A 22,052-nucleotide genomic window follows, 5' to 3' on the forward strand; every position below is an offset into this window, starting at 1 on the left:
TGGATCATAATGTTCCCTTATGACCATCAATCTTTATTTCAGACAAAAAAACAATGGCGGGGGGTGCCTTGGTTGCTCAGTGGGTTAAGCCTCTGCCTTCAGCTCAGGTCATGATCTCAGGGTCCTGGGATTGAGCCCCGCATGGGCATCTCTGCTCAGCGGAGAGCCTGCTTCCCCCGTCTCTCTGCCTGCTTTTCTGCCTACTTGTGCTCTCTCTCTCTGTCAAATAAATAAATAAAATCTTTTAAAAAAAGAAAACAATGGGATAAGGGCTGAAAATAAAAGAGCCAATTCTAACAGTAAAGCCATTCAGAAATAACACACTGCTTCACGTATGACAGAGGTAGTTACTGAGGCTCAGGAAGGTTTCTACCTACCTACCATATTATCTTTTTCCTGATCCTGCTTCTTCAGGTAACTTAATACAGACATTGTGTCTTTTTCCATTTTATACTGCTGTTTCTTTAAGTCCTCATTACTTTTTGCCAGTCTCCGGGAAGTATCACGATACTCAATCCTAGAGAGTTCTGTGACTTCCAGCCTGGCCTCCCAAAGGGAGGCATTGGCCTTGGCTCTGTCCACTGCAGATTCATCAGCTTTTATTATCTTCCTGCATGGGAAGAGGACATTGACAATATATAACCATTTCTTTACTATATTAGAATTATGTCTTTCTTTTCACTACTATTTGTTTGGTTGGCATTGCCTGGCACATATGACCAAATATTGTTGGGTGAATGAATTAATAAGAAATACACATTTATTAAAAAAAAAAAGAAATACACATTTATGATAAGGGAGTTAAGTGGGTGACTTCTTGGAAGGGGGAGCTTTGGAGCATTACTCTAAAGGATTAGAAAAACAAAGAGAAGAGGCATAAGTCACATCCATTTCATAAATCTTTCACATCTTTTCATTTACTTCTTTTTCATATTTGAACTGTCACTTCTGTTCCTACTCACTCAGTTTTAGACCTTAGTTCTCACTCCTGCAAATCCATTACCTTAGTTCCCCTTCTGCATGATACTACATTCATAGTGTAACTGTAAGTCCATTGTTCTGTAATTTCCATGTACTCCAACCCCAGTTTTGGTTTTGTTTTAGGTTGTGTGTGTTGGGGGGTGGATTTCCTGGCTAGACCTTGGACAAAAGATCAAGTCGCTAGGACAAGTATGTTAAATGCTTTATTGGCTGGTGCCACAATGTACCAAGCTTCAAGAATGGCTGAGAAACAAACTATTATCATTTATACAGAGGTAAAAAGAAATTAAAAATAATAATAGTAAAGTATGTCTTCAAGGATTAAAGTGATAAAAGGAAAGTTTTTCAAAACAAAGATTTATTGTATGAGGATTAACAAAAAAAATGTCCCTTATATATGATAGGCACTGGATGCATAAATATTTAGATAACAAGTAAGAACTTTACCGGTATTTGAACTCTAAATATTTTCACACATAGATTTGTGGGGATCTTTCTATACTGTCACCCTCCATCCCCACCAACTCCTGGTTCTCCATCCCTTTCCTTTCTGTTCTCTTCAAATTAAGGCCAGCACGATTTAGGCAGTAGTGATAGGCTGCCTTGCTATAATCATCCAATTACTCCCTGAAGGTATCAGGTCTAAGCTGCTCAGAACAGTTCATGCACCTAGGATTTCTCATAAAACCACTAATACTGACTGTAAAAACAAAGCAGGATTTCTCAAACTATGAGTCATGGAAAATCCAAGGAATACAAGGTCTGTTACCCTCAATGTTCCTCATTGTTGATAAATGTATTGTTGATACATGGTCAAAAATAGAAAACATGTTAGTGAGTTCCGAGAATGTGATAAGCCCTTGACACTTTAAAAAAGTGCAAGACTGGGGCACCTGGGGGGCTCAGTTGGTTAATTGTCTAACCCAGCATGGGTTATGATCTCACTTCGGCTCAAATAATGATCTAAGGGGTCTTGGGATAGGGCTCTATGCTCATTGGGGAGTTTGCTCAAGGATTCTCTCTTTCTCGCTCCCTCTGCCCCTCACTGTGCTCATGCTCTCTCTCTCCTTCTCAAATAACCTTTTTTAAAAAGTGCTAAACTATGCAAGTATGTAAAAAAGAAAGAAAGAAATTACACTGCGGGGGCGCCTGGGTGGCTCAGTGGTTTAGGCCTCTGCCTTCGGCTCAGGTCATGATCCCAGCGTCCTGGGATCGAGCCCCGCGTCGGGCTCTCTGCTCAGCAGGGAGCCTGCTTTCACCCACTCTCTCTCTGCCTGCCTCTGCCTACCTGTGGTCTCTGTCTGTCAAATAAATAAATAAAACCTTTAAAAAAAAAAAAAGAAATTACACTGCAGAAGAATACTTATGTTAATAGAGGGGGAGAGCTAAAAATAAATAGGTACACTGGGCTATCATTTTATAAAGAAGAAAAAGAATATACCCAAATGATAGTAGTAGTTATCTTTGGATGATAGGATTACAGGTGATTTTTGTTTTCTACTTTGACTTTCTATGTTCCCTAAACTTTCTGTACTGTGCATGTATTACTCTCTTTAAACGTTACCTTATAAACTTTACAAGTTTGGGGGATTCCCTTTTGGTCCCATTTATAGTGATTGATGCTGGACACCATGAGTGATTCCAACCAACCACGAAAGTCACCCAGTAGATTCAGAGGCAATCTAGCAGCAACTCCAAGCCTGCAAAGGGTTAGTGCTAGAGCAATGCCTACTTTAGGGGTCCTGACCAGCTTGGGGAAACCTGAACAATTACCTAATTTGTTCACATCTTTTAGGTTTTCCTTTGAACTAAAAGGGATCCTTCAAAAAACCCAAGGAACTACTTCTTCATTCACCCAGAGATTCTCTAGATGTTTAAGATATTCTCAACTACACCACAGTGACTCTCAGGCTGGCGTGGGAGGGTAAATAATGAACCCAGCGCATAGTTACCATGGAAAAAAGAGAAGATTCAAGTTGAAGCATATACAAACAGACCCCTTAATTTGTTTATTTAACAAATAATAAGCATCTACTATGTTCCAGGATCTCTGCTAGGTCCGGGAGATATGGTGAATAATGCTTAGTGCCAATTCTAGATAAGCTTACAATCTTGAGCAGGGGTTTCCAACCCTGACTCTACTGACATCCTGAGCCAAATGATTCTGTTTGGAGAGTAGGTGGGGGTGTCCTATGCATTGCAGGATGTTTAACAGTATCCTTGGTCTCTACCCACTGGATGCCAGTAGTACATATCCCCAGATGAGAACCAAAAATGTCTCTGGATAATGCCAAATGTACCCGGGAGCCAAAATCGCCCCCAGTTGAGAACCACTGGTCTAGAGCAGTACTGTCCCACGGAACTTTCTGTGGTGATGGAAATGTACTGTATCTAGGCTGTCCAATACAGTAACCAGTAGCCACATGTTGAAATATGTATGAAATGTGGCTACTACAACAGAAGATCTGATTTTTAAATTCTAATTTTAATTTAATAGCCACACATGCTGATCAACACCCTACAGGACACTGCTGGTCTAGAGGACCTTCATTATACCAAAAAATGTTATCCTGACCTTCTGTTCTTCAGCGTCAGAACCAACTCTTCCTCCCCATTCCCAGTTCTGTGGTTTTTTTCACGATCCCCTATTTCATTTGCTCCTGTATTTTATTCTTTGGGAACTTATCGGCCTCCATGATTAATGCATACACAAAGGCAGGGGCTGTGTCTAAACTATTCAGGGTCCCAAATTTCACACTCCATTGTCTAGATTGAAGCAGTACAGTTCCGCATGCATTTGGGGGAATTTTTGAACAATAAGGCTGTCCTGTTCAGAAGCCAGGAGAGCAAGAGAAGGTCAGTTGACCAGCCGGCCAGCCCCAGCGCCCCACCTGTTCCAGCCCCGAGTCCCCAAGGGTAGGCTCAGGGAGAGGGGACCCCAGCGTGGCTTCTCCTTACTTCTTGTCTTTGCCTTTGCCTTTACTTTTGCCTTTCCTTTTATCCTTTCCCTTGGACGGCATCCTGGCTTCACCAGGGCCCCGACGGTAGCCCTCGTATCTCCACCGCCTCCCCGGCGCGGCTCCGTTTCTAAGGAAACCAGCACGCCCAGCGGGTAACGTTCCGTCCCGGTCGTTGCCCGTGCGCGCGGAGAGCGCACGCGCCCGTGACGTAGCCCCGACGCCGTCGCCGCAAGGGGCCCGGTCCACGGGCCGGGCACGGGGGCGGGGCTGAGATCGCGCCCGGGGCGGAGGGCGGCGGGCGGCCGCGCCGTGGCGGCGCGCGCGCGCGGTGAGTGTGCGGGCGGCGGGGACGCGGTTGGGCAGGCGGGCAGGCTGGCGGGCGGGGGTCCGAGGCTGCGGCGCGGCGTCCTGCAGGCCGGGCGTTTCCGGCGGCGCGACGGTCGGGACGCCCTAGCCTCAGGAGGCTTGCTTCCCTGGGAGTCCGGCCGCCCGGCCGCGGGCGGCGGAGCGCCCCCTGCTCTGGCTTTGCAGCGTTTTCCCCCTTGCCTCACGCCGCAGCCAGCGTGGCCGAGGCCGCCCTGCTCCGCCTCGTCCTCTCCCGAAGCTGCCCTCTTGACTCTTTTGGTTTCCGTCTCCCTCTCCTAGTTTCTAACTCTGGCCACTTCTGGAAGGGATGGCGCATTCTGCGGACTTGCCAGGCCACTCACTTTCTGATGAGGCCGTGGAGGACTTTTCCGAGAGCGGTGGTTGGGCGTGCGGCTGGCAGCCTCCTCTGGGCAGCGCGTGCGGGGCGTCCGAGGAAAGTGCTGTCGGCTGGGGTCGGAGGGGCTCCGACGAGGACAAAAGTGTTGTCACCTGGGGTGGGAAAGGCGGCGGGAGCCACGAGAAGAGCTCTGGGAACAGGCCCATCCTGTCCTGTGTGTCCGACGCTGCCCGCCCAGAATGGCCCCGGAGTCCCATTTGCTGATACCTGACTCGCCCACAGCCCCCTTGTCTGCAAGTTGGAACTTTTTGGCCTTTTGGTTTTCCGGTTTTGGGTTCTTTGGTTTTTCCCTGAGCACACCTGTGAAAAGGCGTACTCAGAAGTATTGTTCTTCTGTTTCAGAGGAGGAGTTCTGTGATTATGCCTTCATTCTGTGAGAGTTAGTCATTGAGGGAATTCTGCGTGCCAGAACAATGCTTGGGAAACTTGTGACAATTCTGGGTGCCTTAGGAAACTTGTGACTGAAGCTCTGCTGTGCGTTATCCTACATTTCAAATTGAATTTAAGGTTTCTTTGAAAACTTCCTTGTACATCTTCCCTCTCCATTTCTCCAGGTCTTTGTCCTGATGCCCCCTTCCTTTTTTTCCCCCCCTCTAGTTGTGTAGCTTGTGTTTTTTAATTCTGTGGATAGAGAGAACATGCTGACTTGTTAATGAGCGCTGAAAATGTTTTGTTTTTTTGTTTTTTTTTTAAGATTTTTTATTTATTTATTTGACAGAACAGAGATCACAAGTAGGCAGAGAGGCGGGCGGGGGTGGGGGGGCGGGGGAGAGAAGCAGGGTCCCTGCTGAGCAGAGAGCCCGATGTGCGGCTCCATCCCAGGACCCTGAGACCATGACCTGAGCCGAAGGCAGAGGCTTTAACCCACTGAGCCACCCAGGTGCCCCTGAAAATGTTTTTAGATACAGTGTGTGTTAGCATGATTTTAGCTTACCCCTCCCCCCCTTTTTAAAGAAGTATTTATTTGACAGACAGCCAGAGCAGAAACACTAGCAGGGGGAGTAGGAGAGGGAAAGCAGGCTTCCCGCGAAGCAGGGAGCCGGATGTGGGGTTCTATCCTGGGACCCTGGGATCATGACCCAGGGAGGAAGGCCTAGGCTTCCAGACTGAGCCAGCCAGGTGGCACCCCCAACCCCCGCTTTTTTTAGTATAGTTGATTCACAGTGTTAAATTAGTTTCAGGTGTACAACATAGTGATTCACCTCTATAGGCTCTGCTATGTTCACCGCAAGTGTAGCTACCATACGTCACTGTAAAATACTATTACAGTGTCGTTGTATTTTTTGTGCGTTAACGTATTCCCTAAGTCCCCTTTATTCCCATGATTCATTCATTCTGATGTAGGAAAATGGTGGGGTTTGGAGCTGATGGCCAAGAAAGAATTCTTGAGACATCTTTCGTGCAAAAAGCTGGTTTTATTAAAGCACGGGGACAGGACCTGTGGCCAGAAAAAGTTGTATTGAAGTCATGAGAAGTGGCTGATTATTTTCAAGTTGGAAAGGGGTTAGGGATAGCTTAAGTCTCTAAGGAATTTTGGAAGCAAGGTTTCCAGGAGCTTGAGGGGGTTAGATGCTGTTTGAAATAGGTCATTTATTACTGTCTAGTAAACCCTTATTCATGAAACCCTTCAGATGTATATCAGTGGGCCATATCCTTGGGGGATGATTGCCAATATATTGCTTGGTGGGGAGTAGAGATAAAGGAAGTTTTCAGAGGAATTTTTATATATTAAAGTAGACCACAGGATCCTGGGGAGTCAGGCTAAGATTGCCTTTTGCCCTTAGCAACATCAAGGTAGCTGATTTCCTAGAGGAATGTCACTCTGCCTGTTTCAAGGACTTGTCAATGGGTTGTAAGTAGTAAGGCAGTTACTGTTTTTTGTTGTTGTTGTTTTGTTTTTGTTTTGCTTTTGTTTTCTATATCATTCCCCCCTGGAAAATTTTGACCCTTAAATCTTTAAGGTTCCTGAGGTGGAAGGCCTCATCTTCTGTAACTTCTTCCAGCTGAATAGAGGAGTGGAGCTATCCCTACCTATGGGCCAACATTGGGCTTATATAGAGAGAAGTTACAAAAGGCAGAGGCAGCTGAATCCAAGGGAGACCACATGTATGAGTCTCTTTCTGATGACGGGATCATCTATCGGCTTGTAGTTTTGGCAATGATGGAGTCTCTGTACCAGGTGGAGAGTTGTGGGAGAAAACAGCAAAATGTGATTAGAATAACAAAAAAAGCCAAATAGGAGTCCTTTGACAGTTGACAAAATCCTTCTCTAGTCCAAGAGTTTAACCAGTCATTAAAGGAAAGAGAGGGATCATTTAAGGCACCGATTTGAGGGATGCCTGGGTGGCTCAGTTGTTAATCGTCTGCCTTCAGCTCAGGTCATGATCCCAGTGTCCTGGGATCCAGCCCTGAATCAGGCTCCCTGCTTGGTGGGAAGCCTGCCTCAACCTCTCCCACTCCCCCTGCTTGTGTTTCCTCTCTCACTGTGTCTCTCTCTGTCAAATAAATAAAATATAGAAAAAATAAAAATAAAGCACCCATTTGAGTATTCATATCAGTTAGAAGCCCAGAAATTTATTAAATTTATTTAAATTTATTGATTTAAATTAAATTTAAATTTGAAATTTGTGGTTATCTGGAATGTATACACAGCATTCTGTTTTTACAGCAGCACAAGTTCTACCTTGTGCAGCACTGAAACATCTAGTGTCATTCTACTTTGTAAAACTGCTTTATGCATTTATGTTACTCGAGTATTTAATAGAGAAATGCCATTTTTGAGTGTCATTTAGGGCTTTGTGTATTTATTAAGACCTTCCATGTGCCAAACAACACCCTCAGTTCCAAAGAAGGAATAAATATGGATGCTAGGTGGTCATACCAATGAAATAGCAGAATGTATTGACTGTTGCTTAAGATTTGGAAGGTTAACTGGGTTGGTAATGGTTTTGATAACGCATTTGTGCATCCAGCCAAAACCCAGAGTACTGTGGCCTATCAAACCTGGGGGAAGCTATGGACACAAGGTAGAGCCGCATAGCCTGTGGGCCCCGTTAGGAGCCAGCCATCTAATTCTGGGCCTCCTTGTTCTGCAGTCAGGATATCAAGGGCCATTTGGCTTTGGAAGGCCACCTTTTGAATTTGTGGGTGACTACAAGTTGGGTCTGGTTAAAGGTAACTGTTCTATGCTCAGCTAAAGCCTTTATTTGCAATTTTATATCAATAGGGGTAAGTCATGGGATAAGTATAACTAAGGAATAAAACCATCTAGAAGCCCTCTTTGTTTGAGGTCTGTCCTTAACAGTATTCGAATTATGAGGAATCACTGGCAAATGGGAGAAGTGTTGTCTCAGGAGAGAGCAGCAGATCACCTAATCCAGTCATAGGGAAGGTGGGGTCATCCATTATCACCACAAGTCCATAGTTAACCCTGTAGAGTGGGGTATACTCTGACTTTTTTTTTTTTTTTTAAAGATTTATTTATTAGAATGAGAGAGAGAGCATGAGAGGAGAGAGGTCAGTGAGAGAGGCCAACTCCCTGCGGAGCACGGAGCCTGATGTGGGACTGGATCCCAGGACTGCAGGGTCATGACCTGAGCCGAAAGCAGTCGCTTAACCAACTGAGCCACTCAGGCACCCTATTCTCTGGCTTTTAAGGAAAGATTTTTTTACCCCTGCCACACAGAATTGGTCAGGGAGATAGTTGAGTTACGGAGTTATTGGGGAATCAATCCCATTTGGCAGCTGTTCCAATAATCATATGCCCATGGGGTCCTGTTATTATTCCCACAGAATAACCAGGAAGGATTGTCTATACATGAGCTATTGTGGCAATTTCTCTGAAGTTACTTCAAGTTGTCTGACTTAGGCAAACAACAAACATTCAAAGACAATCAGAACTAGCATTTAACAAGATTAACAAGGTGGGTTATTGAAACAATTTTTCTCTCTAAAATCACCATTATTTCCAGAGATGGATAAATTGAGGTTAATTTGTTTGTAAAACAAGTTCAATTTTAACAAATTTGGTCTATTTTCATAAGCTCAGCAAGAATAGCGGTTGGCCATATAGATCTTTACAATCTGCTGCTGAAACTTTTCATAAGGAGTCTAGACTGAACTTTTAGTACTCTCTAGGCCAGAAGCCAAGCCAAGTTCTTGCCATCAGACATGCCTGCAATATCTGTAGATTTGGGTGAATTTCTCTTCCTGAGGTCCCCAAAGTATCCTGAGGTTCTTGCACCTGCCAGGAATTGACTTTCTTTATTCATCTGGTAAGACCGCTGGGAACTCTGTAAGCAAGGTATCAGGCCAGCATTTCTAAGGGGCTTTATGGCTCCATGTTTCATAAAGTCAGCCTCAATTCCTTTGGTCATATCTGAGTCTATGAATGTGTCTCTAAAATATGACATTCCAGTCAAAGCCTTTGTAAAAGGCTTTGTAAAATAACCAATGTTTCCATTGGTGTTCTGTTACAAGGAGAATAGATTCTTACTGAACTTATGCAAAGGACTATGATTGCCATGAAAGAAAGAATACTTACTGAGACCTTTGAATTTCACAGGGTTCTGGTAGAGAGAAAAATTAAATGCTTCAATGTGTTCACAAATGAATACTTTATCATATTTCTGTAAGTCATAGATATCTTAAGAGAAAGTTTCCTTAATCCGGAAGAGTACACATTAAAGAATCAGCAGTGTTTCAAGTGAGAATCATAAAACTATAATCTTTTCCAGTTCATTTAGTCCCATGTTACTAATTCTTGTTTAGTTTGAATCTAGCCTTTTAGTTAGTTCTGGAAATTCTTAATCCATTTCAGTTTTATGATTGTAAAGATATCAAATATCTGTTATTTGTCAAAAAAGTCCTTTATATGAATCTCCTTGAAGACAAAACTCCTTTTTTTTTGAAGATTCTATTTATTTATTTGAGAGAGAGAGAGTGAGCGAGAGAGAGCACAAATGGGGAGTGGCAAGGAGAGGGAAAAGCAGACTCCCTGCTGAGCAGGGAGCCCAAGTGGGGCTCGATCCCAGGAATTTGGGACCATGACCTGAGCTGAAGGCAGACGCTTAACCAACTGAGCCACCCAGGTGCCCCAAAACTTACTTTTCAAGAGAATAAGAACAATCAGAAATGACAAAAACTCAGAAATGGACATTGTTAATGATCTGATGAGAGTTCATTATAATGCAGTTGACAAGGAAATTCAGTTATTTCTGTGACAAAGAACACTTCAATAATCAGAATATTGAGTGATAACCCTTTTTTTTTTTTTAAGATTTTATTTGCTTATTTGACAGAGAGATCACAAGCAGAGAAGCAGGCTCCCCGCTGAGCAGAGAGTCCATCCCAGGACCCTGAGATCATGACCTGAGCGGAAGGCAGAGGTTTAACCCACTGAGCCACCCAGGTGCCCCGAGTGATAACCTTTTACCAGAACAGCATACCATATAAAGAAGCCTAATTAGTCAGAGACTTCATTTATGATTTAATTCTTGGGGAATCTTGTTTAAAACCTTACAAAATTTTAAAGTACGTGCCTAAATAGGATTACAGATCATCAAAGACCTGATAAAGACAAAACCTAGAAACCGGTTTGTCTGGGCGGACAAAAGAGAAAACAACTTTGTTTATATTTTCTTATCAAGAGCAGACCAACAGTCCAAGAAAACTTGTCTTTTTAACAGAGAAAGCAGAATTTCAATCTTATACCAGTGTATTTTTAAAATCCATTCATTTCAACCTTAGTCCATCCTGACCACACATAAAATTCCTTTTCAAAGATTTCCCTTGAAACCCTTCTATAGCTTTCCTTTGCATTCAGATTTAGTCCCAAGCCATGTCTCTCCAAACAACCAGTGTCATTTTAGGACAAAATTACTTTCTTTTACCTTCAACAAAAATGTATTTCTATTCCTTATATCTTTCTTACACATACAGAGTTACTTTATTTCTCAGTCTTAATTACATTTTGCAGGATTCTGACTCTTAGAAACTTAGTCTCCAGTGAAGACTAAGTAATAACCAGTCATGAACTGTTACACCAGAATTCTTTAGATAGTGAATTTATGAATCAGCTAAGCACAAAGCATGTTTTCTAGCAGACCCAATATCCTTTGTTTTAAAGATTTTATTTATTTCTCAGAGATAGGGCAAGCATGGGGAGAAGTAGGCTCCCCGCTAAGCAGGGATTCCCATGCAGTAATTGATCCTAGGATCCTGGGATAATGACGTGAGTCTAAGGCAGACACTTAACCAACTGAGCCACCCAGGCGTCCCACTTTTTGGGTTTTTTTTTTTTTTTTTAAGATTTCATTTATTTATTTGACAGAGAGGGAAAGAGGGAAGACAAGGGGAGTGGGAGAGGGAGAAGCTGACTTCCTGCTGAGCAGGGAGCCCGATGCCTGGGGCGTGGGGGAGTGCGTCATGTGGGGGTTTCAATCCCAGGACCCTGGGATCATGACCTGAGCCAAAGGCAGACACCAGACACTTAATGACAGAGCCATCCAAGCACCACAGACCCAAATATTCTTATAGTTTCTCTGCAATAAGAAGTCAAGAGCACAAACTACGTTTGGTAATCAGTGCTTTAGCACTTTATCCTATTTGGAAATGACCTAGATGTCCAATGAATTTAATCCCAGTTTATCATCCAAGCAAAACATTAAAGTTTCAGGTTACCGAAGGGCTTTGAAAGCTATCTTAACAATTACCCCTGAAAACTTTGAGACAGACAAAATTAACCATTTTAAGTCATCTATATGCTAACAAATTGCAACAGAGGTAACACGGCTTATTTGACCTTCAGTAATCCCCGGTAGAATGAAAGTTGCATATTTAATGCTGGTGACTCTAAAGACATGTCTTTTAATTAAACCAATGAACTTAAATCAGTTAAATACCGTATTATGTTCCACCTGGGTCCACTGTAAAAGTCAATTTGTTCTCCACTGTCAGTTTTTACCTGGGGCACTGGTGGAGAAATCTGAAGTGGGCTGTGGTAACTCCAGGAAAGTGCTCTTCTCTCCTTGGCTATGAGGGGAGGAAAAGGAGCCAGTGATGCCAGAGGCACTGAGGATGGTATAGGAACCAGGCAGCACCCAAGGTAGTGTAGAAACAGGAGGAGGGGATGAGCTGACACCATGGTTTTTTCCCCCACCGAAGTGGAAATATGCAGTCCATGTCGGGCCACAGAAGACAGGGAATTTCCCCGAAACAAAGGGAGTTTGGGCAGCTACTTGGGAATATTCCTTAAAGTCCTGGTACTAAGGTAGACTAACCATAGTTGGCTCTAATTATAGCCATTAACCTGGGAAATGAGGGAGAAGCCTCTACCTCTTAGTAGGAGGGGGAACAATGAGAGAGTCAGAGTCCCCTTCATTAAGAATGGCCTGTGTTTCCTCTAGCAACCTGGGTTCTATCAGGAGGAGGCCTATTTAGATAATTATCATTTAATATATCAGAAGGGAGTTTACTAGCCTGGTTACTGACCAAACATGTTCTGCAAGAGGCCCTTAGGTCCGAGTCCTGATTTAGAGCTTTGATGGCCTGGACCTAGGGTATCTCTGCTCCATTTGCCCTGTTGCCTGTAGAACAGATCTAACTGAGATCCTCCTGAGGCCATGCAGTATTACAGACAACCAGTCCTTTGCTAAATTTTGCAATCTGAATTGTTTCCAGTGGGTTAAAAGGGATCCCAAGGGAGAGTCCTTGGGAACTAAAGAGAGAAGATCCAGTACTAAGAAAATACCCCTTCCCCCCTGATTTCCTGGGTGGAATCAGATGTTCCTGGTGTCAAAGTGGCCTGAGCTGTCCCTTGAACAAAATCCGTATGATCAGTGCCCTGCTGTTAAAAAGTCTGGGAGGATGGACACTAGAGTTCTCTCCCCCACCCCCCACTTCGCCATCACATTCTGGGCTGCAAAGTGGGTGCCAGTGTATGGACCAAGATATCATGCCTTAGAGGTCATGCTATAAGGACCATACCTTATTTTACCTTGCCTTAAAGGTCATGCCAGGAAGGGCATGCTTTATTTTACCTTGCCTTGAAGAACCTGCCATTTTTAACCAATGGGAAACATTAGGAAAGTTTTACAAGGGGAAGTTACCCAATCTTGTAGCTTAAGTTGTTATTAGAGGATATTGATCAAAAACAGTAAAGACAGGGACGCCTGGATGGCTCAGTGGGTTAAAGCCTCTGCCTTCAGCTCAGGTCATGATCCCAGGGTCCTGGCATCAAGCCCCGCACCGGACTCTCTGCTCGGTGGGGAGCCTGCTTCCCTTCTTCTCTCTCCCTGCCTGCCTCTCTGCCTGCCTCTCTGCCTACTTGTGGTCTCTGTCTGTCCAATAAATAAATAAAATCTTTTTTAAAAATCTTAAAAAAACAGTAAAGACAGAAGTCCATCATGGTCTAAACAACATTCCAATAAGTATAGTCTTTACCACCAACTTCTCTAGGAACCATCCCCGGTAGGACTTTAATTCAATATGTATTGGTTTTGGCCAGTTCCAAGTGGCCAAAAGCAGCTAGACCAGGGATAAGAAAGAGATCACAGACCAGTGAGGAGGAAACCTCGTGCTGGAGTCTTAAGATCAGCAGCCATACTAATCTCTTAGGTGGCTGTCCTGTGCCCAAGATAGACAACTTTGTATAAGGACAGGAATAAAGAGAGGGCATCAGGTTTCTGGGTCTTAATTACCATTCCAGCCAGGGTACTAACTTTCAGCCAAAAGGCAGGCTTTCTTCTCCCCGTAGCATAGCTATGGGCTAGAAGATTGCAGCCTGAGTAATTGACCTGAAAGTGTTCAAAGACCATACCCCTTGAAAAGCCCTTGGAATGAAAGTAGAAGAGAAGTGAAAGTACTTAACAAGTCTGCACTGAGGCTCACACTGGATGTCAAATGATGTAGGAAAATGTTGGGGTATGGAGCTGATGGCCAAGAAAGAATTCTTGAGACATCTTTCATGCAAAAAGGTGGTTTTATTAAAGCACAGGGACAGGACCTGTGGCAAGAAAAAGTTGCACTGGAGTCGTGAGAAGTGGCCCATTATTTTCAAGCTGGGAGGGGATTAGGGATAGCTTAAGTCTCTAAGGAATTTTGGAAGCAAGGTTTCCAGGAGCTTGACGGGGCTAGGAAAAGTCATTTGTTACTATAAAAGTCATTTATTACTATCTAGTAAACCCTTAGTCATGAGACCCTTCAGATGTATATCAGTGGGCCATATCCTTGGGGGATGATTGCCAACATACATCTTGGTGGGGGAGTAGAGATAAAGGAAGTTTCCAAAGGAATTTTTATATATTAAAGTAGACCACAGGATCCTGGGGGGTTGGGCTAAGATTGCCTTTTGCCCTTAGCAACATTGAAGTAGCTGATTTCCTAGAGGAATGTCACTCAGCCTGTTTCAAGGACTTGTCAATGGGCTATAAGTCGTAAGGAAATTTAATTTTTTTCTTTTTCCTTTGTTTCCCACATCAATTGCACAGCTAGAAGCCTGCATCTCCTATTCCCCTTCACCTGTTTTGCCCAACCCTCCATCCCCTCCCCTCTGGTGGCTTACTGTATTTCTGGTGCACTTTCCCTCTGTTTGTATGTCACACTCTGGTGGGTCCACGGTGGAATCACCATACACTTGAAGGAATTTCTTCTGATATGGGATCCATAAAATTAGGATAATTTTTTGTCTGAGGTTCTGAAAGTACAGCCTATTGATAACTTGCAGAAAAGGGCATCTTCTATTCAGGCTATATACTTGGAATTCTAAAAATTGGTTATTATATAATATGAAAGTTAGTCCAAGACTTCCCTTGTTTGAACACAGGCCTGTAGACTCATTTATAAACATGAAAATTTGATTGTAACAAGATTATTTCTTAACGTACACATAATACTTTAAATTACATATACTTTATAGTTTTTTTATCATACATTTATATTGACCATAAGTTTGATTTGTAGTTACAACTGTTGTGATATGACTATGGCTAAGAGAAATGCCCATATTTATACTATAGTAGAGGTAGTTCTAGAATTTGCAGTCTTCTGAACCTCACATTTTCTGCCAAAGAACTGGATATTATTATTTAGTCATCTGTTAGCAAGAAACATCTAATGATACAGATAGTAGAGTAGGAAGTTGCTATTCAGCAATTCATTTGATAACACTTCCATAATTTCTGGTAGGTAGGTTTACTGTGAAGTTTCAGGATTATCTTGCTGAGTAAATATGCTTCGTTTTATTTTTTAGAATGCTAATGCTTTTAAAACTGGGAATAAGCCACTTAAGTGTTTTATTGACTTGGCTTTACAATTGTTTTTTTCCCCCAGTTTGTATAGTTCCCGGTCAACATAGAAATGTGGAGTATCTTGGCTGAATCCTCATGCAGACAAGATCGTTATGGTCCTGGTAGGTACGACAAGTAACCTGATATAAGGTAACATCTGTGCTAGCTTAAAGCTCTAAATGTACTTCATATGCTCCTGAGTGGGTTTTGTTGGTGTTTTTTTTTTTTTCTGAATTGGATTCTCTATCCTTGCCAAATGATGACTTTTCTCTTGTCCTGTTGATTGTAATATCAAGTGTAGAATTGTTCAAAAAGCCAGATAACTTAGGACTACATATCAAAATATATATTTCCTGATTTTCTTTTTTTTTCCCATAGTATATAGTATTTCTAATTGTCTCTTTTAGTAGTTCCCAAATTGGGTTTACTCTGTAAAGTCATCTGTGGCTCTATTCTTGTTCCACCTGGAGACTCAAGTTTCTACTCATAAATCATCCTTGAAATCACCTGATCGCAGATGCAACTCTATAGGTGGAGGAGAGTAGATGAACAACTTTTGATTTTGTTTTCATAAAGGGTTTAGAATATATATATATATATATATATTTATATATACTTATATGTAAATATATTATCCAAACAGTATCTGAAGGGACTTATTAGTGTTTCCAGATATCATGGGGAGCCAGTTACTTTCATCTTCCTTTTTTATTGCCCTTGGTACAAATACAGAATTCTATTAAATAGGTATTATATTGTGAAATTGGCTAGTTCACACCCCTGCAAGGGATAAGAAATCCTGGAGATCAAGGGTTTACTGTTATCAATTTTAAAAGTAGGGTTTTATGTGTTTTTTTTAACATTAACTGTTTTATTTATATATATAATAAGATAATTATTACCACTAGCAATTTATTTGCAAAGTATCCAATTTTTATTATCTGTCCATTCTGACAAAACCTTTACACAGGACTAAAAGTTCTCTAAGAAAAATTACACACTCGGGGCGCCTGGGTGGCTCAGTGGGTTGGGACCTCTGCCTTCGGCTCAGGTCATGGTCTCGGGGTCCTGGGATCGAGCCCCGGGCTCTCTGCTCAGCGGGGAGCCTGCTTCCCTTCTTCTCTCTCTCTGCCTGCCTCTCTGCCTACTTGTGATCTCTGTCAAATAAATAAAATCTAAAAAAAAAAAAATTACACACTCAAATTTCAGTCCCACTTATTTGCACTTTGGTGTCATGGATCTGTCAGATGTTCATTTAAGAAATGTTTAGTGAGGGGGGAGCGCCTGGCTGGCTCAGTCAGTTAAGTGTCCAACTCTTGGTTTTGGTTCAGGCTTTGATCTCAGGGTTGTAAGATTGAGCCCCACATCTGGCTTCCCACTCTCTACTTCTCTTCCCCTGCCCCTTCTCTCACTCATTCGCTCTCTCTTCTCAAATAAATAAATCTTAAAAAAAAAAGTTTAATGAATACCATCCATATACCATGCTACGTGACAGCTTGAGGAGTATAAGCCTTCAAGTGGCTTATAGTCAGGCGTATAAGGTACTGACCTGAGCATTGATCTGTGAGAGTGCACAGCTTCACTGACACCAATATACCAACAGTTTACAATAAAAAACACCAAGCAGGGCACCTGGGTGGCTCAGTTGGTTGGGCGACTTCCTTTGGCTCAGGTCATGGTCCTGGGGTCCTAGGATTGAGTGCCGCATCAGGCTGTCTGCTCGGCAGGGAGTCTGCTTCTCCCTCTGACCCTCTTCCTTCTCATCCTCTTTCACTCTCTCTCAAATAAATAAATAAAATCTTAAAAAAAAAAAAAAAAAAACACCAAGCAGTGATGGATAAAGGGGAGATGGCATAAGTGCTGCAGGAATTTGGGGACATGAAAGGCTCTTACAGAGAAAGCTTACAGAAGGTGGGCTGAAAGGAAGAGGGAAGCCTTTCTGGAAAGGTAGAATCATGTGAGCAGAATTCAGTGTGTGTTTGAGACAAGGAGATGTTTAACTAGAGCAGTAGTTCCCAAAGTGTGGTCCATGGACCAGTAGCATCAACATCACCTGGGACCTTGTTATAAATTGGAAATGGAGGTTCTCAGGCCCCACTGGAGACCTGCTAAATCAGGATGCTGGCAGTGAGGCCCACCAGCCTATGTATTAACAAGTCCTCCAGGTGGTTCTGATACATCCTAAAGTTTGAGAATTGCTAGACTAGAGCAGAGGGTTCTTGTATGAAATTAGTGGGCAAAAAAGCTTTGGTTAAGGTAGCCTGGAAATTCACTTGAAGGACTTCAAATGTTGGGCAGGGAGTGTGTCTTTTGTTCTACAAAGCAGAGACACCAACTTGAAACTTGAAGGCTGGATTTGACTCATGGATGTGTTTTGCCAGTGTACACAGTGGCTTTTGTGGTTTTTTTAAGTGGACTTAGTTATCACTATTTAAAAACCAGATTCCACACAGGAATCTGTGCTTTCTGTTTGTCTTGAAAAGAATCAGAAGACCTGAAAGTACTGGGGCTGTAGTTTATCACAGCAGCAGTCTGTGGCAGCAGCAAGCAACTGCCCGTTTAGATGGGATATGTCCTCTCTAGCTTGCCATAGTCCCCACCACTTCCTGTTGGTTTACACCTTTACTCACTTATATTTCCTGCTTGGCCCCAGTAAGTAGTTAGGTATTTGAGTTTGTACCTTCTGTTATGAACACTGGGAAATTGATGAAAGTTTTATTTTATTTTGTTTTTAAAGATATATTTGTTTGTTTTAGAGAGAGAGGGAGCAAACGAGTAGTGGGGAGGGGCGGAAGGAGAGGGAGAGAATCTCAAGCAGACTCCCCACTGAGTGCGGAGCTGGACATGGGGCTCCATCTCACAACCCTGAGGTCATGACCTGAACAGAAATCAAAAGACAGATGCTCAATGAACTGAGCCACCCAGGTGTCCCAAATTGATGAAAGTTTTAGAGAGAGTGACGTGATTTTTTTTTTAAAGATTTTATTTATTTATTTGACAGAGAGATCACAAGTAGGCAGAGAGGCAGGTAGAGAGGGAAGCAGGCTCCCCACTGAGCAGATTTTTTTTTTAAATATTTTATTTATTTATTTGACAGAGAGATCACAAGTAGGCAGAGAGGCAGGTAGAGAGAGAGGGAAGCAGGCTCCCCACTGAGCAGAGAGCCCGATGCAGGGCTCGATCCCAGGACGCTGAGATCAGGACCTGAGCCAAAGGCAAAGGCTTTAACCCACTGAGCCACCCAGGTGCCCCGAGAGTGATGTGATTTATGTATTCATTAATTCATTCAAGAGACATTAATTAAACATATATGGCGGGTTGTACAGTGTTCAAAGATAAATGAATTCCTGACATGCTTTGGGTTAAAATCTGCTGGGAGAATGATGAAAACAGTTGTGTATGGATTTGAGAATAGAGATATTGGTAATTGGAAGACCAGTTAAGAAGCTATAATAGTCCAAGTCTGAAGTAATAAAGGCCAGGATTTAGGTGCTAACAGGGTACTGGGGCGGTGGGTGGGAAAAGAACGAGATGGGAAAGATATTGTGAAGGAAAAATCACCAGTTCTTGATAACAGATGAGAATACAGAGGGTATGAGAGTGGAGAATTCAAAGATGATAAGGATTTGGAGTTATGAATTAGGGACTCTGTGATGCCACTTACAGAAACAGGAAATAAAAAAGAGAATCCATTTAGCCTGTGTGTGTGTGTGTGTGTGTGTGTTGGGGGGCATGGGTGCCAAGGAAAAGGGGGCATTTGGAGATGCTAGTTTGAAGTGTCTTGAGTGCAATGATTGACATACAATATTAAGTGTTTTAAAGGAAAACTTAATAGAAATGTCAAGATTGCATGCTTAGAGGTAGATATCACTCATTCCATCCTTGAATTTCAAAGGTATACTGGGAGAAGTGTGTTTTGTAATGAAAAAAATATTTTGAAAATGTTTTCTTTGGGGGGCTGCATAGTTAGAATTTATAACCTTGTTTGAATCCTCTCTTGGATGTGTAATTTTCAGATTTATGTTGCATAGGTAAGTTTAACATTCTGGGAGAATGGAAGATACTGTATAAGTTCAAATGCTTAAAGATATTTTCTGAGTATCAGTACTACCTTCAGATTTTAAATCATAATTGGCTACGTACCTGTTAGATATCCAAAGGATGGAGTGTTGGCATAACCATTGTTTCATTGAAATCATAGCCAAAGTTTTTCCTCTTATGATCTTACATTTGTTTCCATCTGCCTGCCCTTCCTTCCTTCCTTCCTTCCTTCCTTTCTTTTCTTTCTTTCGTAAGCACTATGCCTAATGTGGGGTTTGAACTCAACCGCGAGATCCAGAGTTGCATTTTCAACTAACTAAGCCAGTCGGGTGGCCCCGTCTGCTTTTTTTTTTTTTTTTTTTTAAGATTTATTTATTTATTTGAGAGAGAGAGATAAAAAGAGCACTTGCGTGCAAGGGGGCTGTACAGAGGGTGAGGGAGAAAGAGAATCTCAAGCAGACTCCCTGCTGAGCACAGAGTCTGATGTGGGGCTCAGTCTCACAACCCTGAGATCATGACTCATGAAATCAAGAGTCCAGTGCTCAACCAACTGAGCCACCCAGGCGCCCCTGCATCTGCTTTTTTTAAAAAAAGTTTTTACTATGGTAAAATATATAACGTAAAAACTGCTGTTTTAACCATTCTAAGTGTGCGGTTCAGTAGTATTAATTATATTAATAGTGTTTTATAACCATCGCTACTATCTATTTCCAAAACTCTGTCATCACCCCTAACAGAAACTCAATCTGTTAAGCAATAACTCTCATTCTCCCCACCCCCAATCCCTGGTAACCTCTAATCTACGTTCTGTCTGTATGAATTTACCTATTCTAGACATTTCATATAAGTGAAATCATATATATCTTTTTGTATCTGGCTTCTTTCACTTAGCATAATGTTTTCAAGGTTCATCAATATTGTAGCATGTGTTGGAACTTCATTCCCTTTTTTTAAGTTTGTTTGACTTAAGTAATCTCCACACCCAGTGTAGGGCTCGATCTCATGACCCTGAGATCAAGAGTCACATGCTCTTCTGGCTGAGTCAGCCAGGCACAGCAGAACTTCATTCCTTTTTTATAGCTAAATAATATTTATTGAATATATCTATCATATTTTGTTTACATATCTATTGATGGACACTTAAGTTGTTTCCACCTCTGTTTGTTGTGAATAATACTGTAATGAACATCAGTGTAGAAATATTTGAGTCCTTATCTTCAGTTGTTCTGGGTATGTACCTAGGACTAGGATTGGCTTGGTGCCTTTTAACCGTGTAATCATACATGTAATAGTAAATGGCCCCTCTTGATCACACTGTGGAACATGCAACTTGTTATATGAGTTCTTCACAGCCAAAAAAAAAAAAAAAAAGACTCCATTAAGTGCATAAACTAGATTTTATCCACTTTGCTTATGGATTAGCTCCTTAGTCACTGCGCCCCATACATTGACCCACACACATTTATACAAAAATATACACTAGCTTTTAGAGGACATGTGACTTGCCTCCTTTTGCTGTTACTGATTTTATAAACAAGTCATTTTATAAGAGTGGCTGTGGTCGTAGTTTGAATGAGAAGAAAGTATGAAAGGGGCCAAGAGTACTAAACTGTCAGTTAGGAGACGAGTGTGGTGATCTGGTTTCCAGAGACTGAACAGATTAGAAATGAATGTGGAAAGAGAATACTACCTCAAAAATAAGCATACTGACAAGAGAGAACTTTGCTCTTATGATTATCCATGTCCATCTTCTGTAGGTTGAAAAAATGGCACATTAGTTGAAGGAAACAAAGGGGAATGCCCAGAAGAAAAAGAAAATATTGGTAAGTAGCCAATATAAAGTAATACCCCACTTTTCTACAGGTCACATTTCTGCACATTCTGCTCTCTTACTCCTGAGAGCTCATAGTCAATGGAAAGGGATCTCTGAGCCACTAAAAGACCTGTCACAAGGTCTACACCCCTTATTTTGGAGAGGCTCTCGTTTGCGTAATACATCCCATTGATTTTAAAGACTTAAAAAAATTACGTGATGGCAGCTTGTTGAAGAAATCACGTGTATGACAACACTCATCAGTGATAACATAGCATGATGTCAGGGAAAACTAGCTCAGAAAGCATGGCAATCTGGGACCATTTGGTGGCCGACAGGCAAATAGTCCTATAGAACTGTAGCCCCTAAAGGCATCCCAGGTTTGCAGAAAAACATAACTGATTATCACAATCATGACCCTGAATCATAAGTCACTTTAGAAGTATTTGTAGCCAACATTGTTAAAATAAAAGTGTTATGTTATTTTAAGGGGAAGCATTTTAGACACATTTGAAGAAATGTACTTATGTGGTAGTCCTATTCCTTGCTTTATATATCAGGTATCATCATAATATTTCAGTCTTTCTCTTTTGTCATTTTGATTTAACATATTTGAAGCAGTAGGCGTTTTTCAGTTGGTAACAAGAAAGGGAAAATGAGTTTTCACTTCTCTTTCCACAAATTCCAGTGTAAACAGTGACAAAGGGCGCTGATCCTTGTAATTACTCTTCTGCACATGAATGCCTCCCACAATAGATATGGGTTTGATGGCAGAAATAGTTTATCACTTTAGGTTTTTATTATATTTGCTCACTGGGGCTATGTTAACCCTCTCCTGACTGGTAGTTTCTTCTTGTGTAAAGGTTTTTCACTTTTAAAGAATGGGTAAGAAAAGGCCTTGTGACTCGTGAAGAGAGAGCAAGAGCAACAGCTTTCTTTCCCCAGGCAGTGATTATTGTAGCTAAGTCAAGCCCGGAACAATGAAGAATGAAGTCAGGCACTGCCTGATCTCATTTTGGTATAACACCCAAATAGTTTCATTGTATAGAATCTGCCTTCTCAACACTCGTCTAATGATGTTTTGATTAAAATGGAATGAAGTACAGAAAGAAGTGATCTGTTTATAGGAAAGAATTTTATATTTGTTGGTAACTACCAATGTACCAACTCTGATTCCTTTATTGGGAGTATTTGATCTTAGGGTTGGA

General features: G+C 42.0%; 2 protein-coding genes across 6 annotated transcripts in view; one reads left to right on the forward strand and one right to left on the reverse strand.

The window, feature by feature from the left end:
- Positions 1-4,001, reverse strand: part of BBOF1 (basal body orientation factor 1) — a gene marked incomplete at both ends in the record, with an annotated part of 54,382 nt that extends 50,381 nt beyond the window's left edge. The window contains 2 exons of the mRNA XM_080809630.1: positions 382-610; positions 3,940-4,001. Coding sequence (XP_080665756.1) covers positions 382-610; positions 3,940-4,001 — 291 coding nt within the window. The remainder of the gene's footprint in view (positions 1-381; positions 611-3,939) is intronic.
- A 200-nt stretch (positions 4,002-4,201) lies between these two features.
- Positions 4,202-22,052, forward strand: part of ENTPD5 (ectonucleoside triphosphate diphosphohydrolase 5 (inactive)) — a 45,987-nt gene continuing 28,136 nt past the window's right edge. For 4 of the 5 annotated variants that reach the window (XM_080809619.1, XM_080809622.1, XM_080809614.1 and 1 more), the window contains exons 1-3: positions 4,202-4,269; positions 15,034-15,112; positions 20,789-20,854. The gene's annotated coding sequence lies outside the window, so the exon portion shown is untranslated. Of the gene's footprint in view, positions 4,270-8,387; positions 8,628-15,033; positions 15,113-20,788; positions 20,855-22,052 lie in introns of those variants that run through there. The other variant, XM_080809616.1, reaches the window with a different exon arrangement.

This window comes from Martes martes, assembly GCF_963455335.1.
Source record: "Martes martes genome assembly, chromosome: 7".
NCBI classification, from domain to species: Eukaryota; Metazoa; Chordata; class Mammalia; order Carnivora; family Mustelidae; genus Martes; species Martes martes.